Genomic DNA, 8,100 nt, shown 5'->3' with positions numbered 1-8,100 from the left:
GGCTTTAGCTTCTAAGTGCTGTGCTTTAACCCACTGCGCCACCAGGGAGGGCCCAGAGACTTGTCTTTTAAACAATGCCTCCTGTTCCAATGGGCTCAGCAAAGTGGAGACCCAGAGGGCCCTGCTGACGGTAGGTATCTCTTCTAACCTCTCCAGCACTAAGTTCTTGTCGGAGCTGGTTAGCATGTACTGAATGTTCTTAAAGCTTGTTAGGAGCTAGTTCTGGAAGGTACAAGTGATCATCTCATCTGATTGTGCTTTGGCAGCATTTGAATTATCCTTAATATTTGTTGAATATTTTGAAGCTTCTTTGCCATTTGGTAAAGATCAGCCTATGTGAAAATCTGTAATTTTACTTTGCTGGCCACAAGTAAACTGCAAGTCACCCCGACAGGCTAAAGAAGAGAGTGTGGACACTGGAGGTTCATGCCTCTTGCTAAGGAGATACCACCTATGCCAGATAAGCTGGACATCTGCCCTAGGTCCTGGGGGTCAGCTCATCTGCATACCAAGTATCATTGATTCTTGACTGCTTTTAACAACAACAAAATTACCCCTGAGTTGCTTAGCTGTGTTCTGAGATCCCTGAGTCAGAAATGTGAGCAGGGTCCACTTCTGTGCATAATGTTCATTTTCAGAGCCCTGATCAGATCTCCTCTGTGGACTGTTTGAAGCCCTGAGATTGGAGGCAATGCTTAGGGATTCGTATAGAATGAAATAAAAAAAAAAAGACTGAAATCGAAATAAAAAGAAATTGGTTCCTTTGCAATTTGCTGCCTCGGTGTCTTGTTTAACTTTCCTAATTAAAAGAAAATCTTGATGTAACTATAATTTTATGCAGTAGAGCATTACCTCTGCCTTCGGGGATGGTGGGGTTTTTGTCTTTATATTTGAAATCTGGACTTTGGGGCTCTAATGACAGCTTTGTTCCATGAAGAAATTGCTGGAAATTGCTTTATGGAACAGTTTTCAGTTTATTTTTTTAAAAAAGCGGCTTTCTACTTGCTGAGAGCGTTGCCATAGCCCCTCCCTCCATGTGCCGTTCCCCGAGATCAACATCTCGCGTTAGTATGGCACATTTATTATTAATGAACCGACAGCAGTGTATTTGTATTTGTTTATTATTAGTTCCATGGCTTAGGCAGATTTCTTTCTTTTTTGTAAATTAATGGGCCTTTTCTGTTCTGTTCAGTCAAGTAACAGTTAATTGTCTGCTTGGGATCCTGTGGGCTGTTGAATGTCTCCTCATTTTTAAAGGCCTTGGCAGTTTGAGGGTGTTCATTGGGCCTGTGATCACATGCACCGCTACTGGAATTTGGCCATTTTCTCCTGGGTAGGCTGGGGCCGGAGTTTGGGAAGAAGACACAGAGGTGGCTGTTTTTACTGCCCTGTTGTTTTGTCACATCAAGGGTGCGACCTGTCCACATGACTTGTGACTGAATGTCAGTCTTGATCACCAGGCTGAAGCGCTGTTTGTCGATTTCTATATTGGGAAGACTTTTCCTCTTTCCATACAGTAGGAAATGTGTATCTTTGCCCTATTTTAATGCAGTCTTTAGATCAGAGCTAACTCATCACCATGTGTTTCTGTACTTTGGGTGGTAGTTCACACTACTTCATTTCTGTTTTCTTGTTCAAACTGGCCCCGTCGGACCACTGGGCTCTTGGACTTGGCTTTGCTGGCAGTGGGGTGCATTGATCTGGGGAAGCGCTTCCTTCCTTTCTCATAGTGTTGAGTCCGGAATTCTGATCCCCGAGGAAACGCAGAAAGGACGAGATCAGAGACACTAAAATCCAGCAGAGGCAGGTTTATTGAGAAACCGACATGCCGGGGCTCAGCAGTACTCAGGACAGAGAGCCCCGACTGTTCACAGGCAGTAGTTTTTATACATTTTACAATGCCTCTATGTTTCCTATTAAGACCACCCACTCTCCTAACTCCAGGAGCTGATAGGCACATTCTTGGTCCGTGTGTGCAATCTTTCTGGCCATCTGGAGGTTTCAGTTACTTTAAAGCGTGATGTGCTAATGCAGCTAGCTAGCCGTGTTAAACATTTGTCTTAAGTCAACAGGCTCTAACCCCCCAAGGCAAAAGGGCTCTAAACCCCGAAGGCAAAAGGGCAGTGGGGCTCGCAAAACAAATGTTTGACTTTCTGTTAAGCGTCTTTTAACAATAGTATCTGAGACCCAGCATCATCTGTGCACCCCTTCTCTCAGTCATAGTAGCAGCCATTTCTCCAAAGGAAAGAGACTCTTCTCTTTTTAATATAGGAGAGAAAGACACCTGTAGAAATAGCTAAAGTTGTTCATTGATGATTGTTTGGTAGTGTCACTGTGAATTGCATCTGTAGCATGCATCCCCATACTGCCTCACTCCTTTCAGAAAGGCTTTCCTGCATACTTCCCTAAGGAGAGCCTTGGTTAGAGGGGCAGTAAAGTGGATAATAGGCTTTTTTCCCCTCTTATCCAATTGCTCAAACGTTCTGAATTCTCATACTAATGAAGAAGTGACAGGAAGCAGTTGAACTCGTCCCACGGTGCTGCTGCTGCTAGATGCCGGCTCGGCAGCGCCTCACCCTGTCAAGGCAGAGGGAGGCTGTGGCAGCCACGTGGTGAGCTCTTTCCTGTCAACATGGCCAGTCTGTGTGTGACGGGTGCGTGGCCCTTGTTGACGGACAGGTGGGTTCAGGTTTTCTCCCTGCGCTGCTGCTCGCCTGCTCTGTCAGGTCACCTCTGGCCTCTGCAGGTCACCTTTACCATAGCCCAGCCTGGACCATGGTCAGTGTGTTCACTGGAATTCAGGTTCATCTGTACAACACGGAAGCCCAAAACAGAAGCTTATTTTTGTTCTCACATCAAAGGAGCTTGGAGGCCGGCTGTGGAGGTTGGCACGGAGCGTCAGCGTCAGGGAGTTACCAGGGACCGCGGCTCCCACAGGCTATTACCATTGTTCTTCAGACCCAAGGTGGCTGCTGGATTTCACACAGTGAATCCATCAGTCCTTGCTGCAGATGGCGGGGTAGCAGAACAGGAGCAGCGGAAAAGCCCTCCTCCATCAGAAGGTCTCTAGAAGTTACCTACCAAGCTCCTCTCTCGTCTCCTTATCTCTTGCTTTTCACCCTCCACTTTGCTGCAGAGGAGTCTGGACCATATCTTTTTGCACCTGGACAAGAATGTGTCTGTAAAACAGAAACCAGGAAGCAGAACAAAGCAAAATCTAAAATAGAAACACAACAGAGCCTCTGGATTTTGTTGTTACTGAAGGGGAAAAAAATAGCATCTGGCTCTTCCGAGCTCTGCCCCAGCCGCCGTGTGCCCGGCCCGGCAGTGGCTTGCGCTTCCCCAGCAGCCAGGCTGCCCACTGGGCTCTGCCTGCCAGCCGCCACGCCCCGGAATGGTGGGGAAGCCCGAGAGCTGCAGACGTCTTCTGTCCATGCCTACCAGTTAGCCCCCTGAAGTCTTGTCTAAAATTATGAGTTGTCAGCCCCTGGAATTCTTTACTTACAGCAGTTGTCTTAACTATTTGCGTACCCGGTGCTAATTCCGCTTTCTCACTTAGCTTTTGTTTATATGTCTCATAAACTACCATATATCACCTCGGCCTCCGTTTTGTGTGTCTCTGTGATACGTCTCTAATGAGCCTCCATCTCAGACATCTGTTTTTATCAGCAAAATGTAAGCCTGGCAGGGTGGGGGGACCCCGTTGCTCTGCTCACATCTGTCCCTAGCGAGCTTACTGCACTGAGTGTGCTCTAAAGACCTGTTCAGGAAGTGAGTGGGCCGTGCCCCCTCTTCGTCAATGCCCGTCCTTTCACAATGAGAGCCTGTATTTGAAGCGCCCACCCCCTCTTCTCCCAGCCCACTTACTGTTCTCGAGATGTGCTGTCTCTCATGTCTATACCCACTCCTTGGATTCCATGGAGCACCCTCCATGGATTTTGAGATTTTTCTCCCTGTCCTGAGCCCTCCCCACAGGCCTCTTCTCATCCTTGCATCTCCGTGGTGTCTCGCTCACATGCTGTGATGCCGACAGCAGCTCTTGGCGGTGCACCCGTAGCTCTCCTGCCTTCTGCCGTTCCTTCTGCATGTCCTTTGGCGTCCTCTAGCTCCGTCACAACTCGGCCTTCCTTCCCCTGTGTTCTTTCCTCTTTCCTTTCCGAGTGACAGGTCAGTGGCCACTTGCTTCACTGCTTCAGCGATGGCCTCATAAAGATGATGCCCAAATAGGCACACACCGCCCTCTCTCCTCTTTTCTGTATCACTGTAGCTTCCTGGGTGACGCGACTTGCACTCCTGTGGCGTCTAAACAGGACATGTCAGAGCTGTGAGGTGACTGAGTGTCCAGTGAATGAGGTCTTGGCTTCTGAAACTTCCTGTCCTAGGGACCTGAAGGCAAAAGCCAGTGGCTTCCTGAGTGGGGTCTTCCTCGTCTCCATCGCCCTTGTATCCTATGCAGCTCCTTTTTCCTGTGAAGATCAGGTTGGAAAATCTGCACTTCACAAAGATTTCTAGGATGACCCCGGACCTTGTTGACTTTCTAGAACTTGAACTCCTGCCACACATTTGTATCTGCTACCTGGCTCATCCTATACATGGTCTGTATTGCGTTGTGGAATAAATTATCTTTATGGTAAATGTCTTATCTTACAGATCCCCTGTAATCTTGTTCCTCTTTGTAGTCCCAGTGCCTGTGAATAACCGGCACTTAGTGTTTGCTGAAGGTATGGCACCCCCTTTTCATTTTCTTATCTTGTTCCATTTCTAATGCCACGATTACTGGAGGAGGAAAAAAAAAATTCCTTCTTAACACCAAACAAACATTTCTTTACTACAAATGGAATGGAGTGTTTGGGCTCAGCTGAATGACAGATTTTCAACAATCTGATAGCATTTTGCTTTGCACTATTTAAAGTACCTTATAAATGCCTTCAGATTATTGTTGAAGAAGTAACTTGTCTCTGGCTTTCCTACTTTCTTTCTTTCTTTTTTTTTTTTTAAAGATTTATTTGTTCATACAGAACTGGGGTACAGGCCAGAGGCTCAGGGGCGGTGAGAGGCTTCACCAGAGACAGAGTAGGGAGCAGAACAGGCAGATCGAGGAAGTACACTGCTGAGGGAAGCAGTGGGTGGGTCAGGAGAGGTCTGCCGCGCCATGTGGGTCACCTCCCGGGCAGGTGGGGATCGAACTCATGTTGAAGTGGCTTTAGCTTCTCAGTGCTGTGCTTTAACCCGCTGCGCCACCAGGGAGGGCCTTTTCCTACTTTTTTGAGTGTCTTTTAAAGACCCAGAATCAGTCATGAAAAGCGCTTGTTTTGCACTGGAACATCCAAGCTGTGGTAGGGGCTACAGGAGAGAAGAATGAAAGACAATATGGGAAGAACAAAGTGAGGCTGGAAATACCACGCCCTGGGGAAATGAGGTGAGGGAGATGGGCTAGGAGCAAGCAGGGGAGATGAGCCCAGCAGGGTGTGCTTCCTGAGGATGAGAAGTCACGCCAAGAGCTTGTTTGCCTCCAGCACCTCTAAAAAGCAGCTTAGCCACTTGTTTTTCTCTTAAAAAATATAGCCTTCCTCATAAGTTGGTAAGCAGCGTCGTAAAGCTAGACAAAGTGGCTAAGTCTGTAGCGTCTTTTAAAATGCAGGTACAGGATGTTAGCTGTGATTGAAGTTTCACGTTTTTCAGGGCTAGGGGAACATTCTCCAATGACAGGGACTCAGGTCACTCATTTATATTGTTTCACTTTTCTTTTTCCATAGGGAATTTGAAATACTGCCTTGTGATTCTGAATCAGCCCTTGGACAAATGTTTTCGTCATCTTTGGAGCAAAGGTAATCAACTGTTTGTATTTCTGTGCTTTCTTACTCTGGGGGAGTGAGAAATACGGCCATGAGATACTCTGGGAACTGCTAGAACAGTAGTAGTAATACTAGAGCGTGGAGTTTGTGATCACGTGGCTTAACTAATGCATTACCCAGAGAGCTCCTCACTGTTACCCCTCATCTGCTTACTACGAGGCTCCGAGTGGGCCCTCCCGACAGGGTTATATTGTAATGTTTCTCCACTGCATCCCACAGGTTGTGCAGATGTCACATTGGGGTACGTAGCAGGCACTTGTTGGATTGTAAATGTTTCAGTCCTATTCACAGCACAAAGTACCCCGCAGCCTCACTGGTCCCAGTGTCCAGAATGAGGTATCTGCAGGGCCACAGAATTGCAAAATTAAAAAAGGTGTGATCATAGTATATTAAAATCTCTAGGGATGCTGAAAAAGAGAGCTCAAAGTGACAGTGTTCCAGAGATCGGACACTTACATGAGCTTTTTATGGAGGAAACAGACTTACTTGAATTTCTAGGATCAACTCTTGGTTGGAAAACACGTTAGCTATCCTTTGCTGTTTTGACCCTATGGTCTTCCTCTAGGAAATCTTGAGATTTTTTTCAAAGTGGGAAATACTTCCACCAATGAACAGTGTGAATTTTAGAACAGATTAGCAATAGATGAGCAAAAGGACTTGATGTTTGATATCGTGATGACTCTTCTGGATCATCTGGCACCACAGAACTTCCTGGCATTCTCCACAGGAAGGTTCTGTGTCTCAGGGGCAAACCTGGTCTGTCAGTGGGGGCACATCTGTGGCTCGAAGTCACTGCGACATGGCAGGAAGTAGACCCCCACGGTGCCTGTGTGAGGGCCACGGACGCCGCCTTGAGTTGTCCCGCTTGGAACTTCATGGTGGGATTGCAGTGGCGCTGCCCAACTGGGAATCACGTGGCCGCTTGCTTCTCTTCTGGGCCGCTGAGCGCTTGCTTCCTGTGACTGGGGCCTGGGGGGTCATTGTGCCAGAGTGTGCCGCTGAGCGCTTGCTTCCTGTGACTGGGGCCTGGGGGGTCATTGGGCCAGAGGGTGCCGCTGAGCGCTTGCTTCCTGTGACTAGGGGCTGGGGGGTCATTTGGCCAGAGGGCTGCTTTGTCACTAGTGCTGGTGCCTAGTAAGTACCGTACATGGGAGAGTGAGTCCATGGTGGTTTGTACAGCACCCAGATTAACCGTCTGGGTGCAGTACGTCTCCACATATCCAAGGTTTCACCATGTGGATAGCAGGATGTTTGAGCAACAGTTTCCCTGCAGACATGAGGAACAGTCATTGATAGGAACCGTCGGATGCCTTTGCTAGTGGAAAGCACATCATAGCGAATTTCTTATTAGGGGGGAGGATTTAGGGGTCTTATTTTGCACCTTGTGTGAAATGTAGATTTTTGAGCTGACTGACAGCATTCTTTCTTTAAATCTCACACCCAACACACCAACAAATCATTTGATTTATATGAAAATTTGGTCAGTTCATGTAGAAGGAGAGAGTTAAAGCATCTAAAGGGTTGTGTGCACCGAAATAATGAGATTGTCCTTTCTAAGATGAGTTTTCAGGTTTCTAGTACATTACGTTCTTCCATGAGTACTTCTAGGGTAATTCTTGGCTTTGAAAAGCCACTAACCAATTCCATGATCAATGTGTAATGTTATAATGGAGTGCTGCTTCACTTCAACAAAAGCAGATCTGTTAGTAAATACTGAGGTGGGAAAGGGGGCTTGAGTGTCAAGACAGAAGCTGTGATTTTGTTCGTAGTGTTGGTTTGTGGTGTTATTTTTCCAAGTAAAGCAATACATAGAGAAACTTTGAACTTGAGTTCCTGTTCTTAACAAAGGAGAGCGGCCTAAAAGAAGGTTAAGTTCTTTAAGTTCTGCATTTGGAGTATGCACTTGGGTTTCAGCAAGGAAGTGCCTGGCGCTGCTCACGTGCCTGACCCCGCCGCACCTTCTGCTCCGTGGGTGTGAAGATTTGTGGAGAGCAGAAATCCAGGTGAAGCTCACAGACTGCGGTGCAGGAGAGTGGAGGCTGCTGCGGAGTTTTTCTTCTCAGGACAGAGGGAAAATCCCCAGGCCTCTGGGTTCTTCTTGGGTCAGATGCGTTATCCAAACAGCATCCTCAAGGCTAGTAAAAGATAAACAGTCGGGCCCTCCCTGGTGGCGCAGCGGGTTAAAGCACAGCACTGAGAATCTGAAGCCACTTACGCATTAGTTCGATTCCCGCCTGCCGCCTGC

General features: G+C 47.4%; 1 protein-coding gene across 3 annotated transcripts in view; it reads left to right on the top strand.

Annotated features, from left to right (window-relative positions):
• Nucleotides 1-8,100, top strand: part of TPK1 (thiamin pyrophosphokinase 1) — a 188,960-nt gene that overhangs the window by 35,113 nt on the left and 145,747 nt on the right. For 2 of the 3 annotated variants that reach the window (XM_012733831.1, XM_012733833.1), the window contains exon 2: nucleotides 5,757-5,828. The exons of the other annotated variant lie outside the window; for it this stretch is intronic. In XM_012733831.1, coding sequence (XP_012589285.1) covers nucleotides 5,757-5,828 — 72 coding nt within the window. The remainder of the gene's footprint in view (nucleotides 1-5,756; nucleotides 5,829-8,100) is intronic. 3 annotated transcript variants of the gene reach the window in all.

This window comes from Condylura cristata, unplaced genomic scaffold (assembly GCF_000260355.1).
Source record: "Condylura cristata isolate star-nosed mole 26May11 unplaced genomic scaffold, ConCri1.0 scaffold00042, whole genome shotgun sequence".
NCBI lineage: Eukaryota > Metazoa > Chordata > Mammalia > Eulipotyphla > Talpidae > Condylura > Condylura cristata.
The sequence above is the reverse complement of the archived record's forward strand: the minus strand, read 5'-3'. Positions and strand labels throughout refer to the sequence as shown.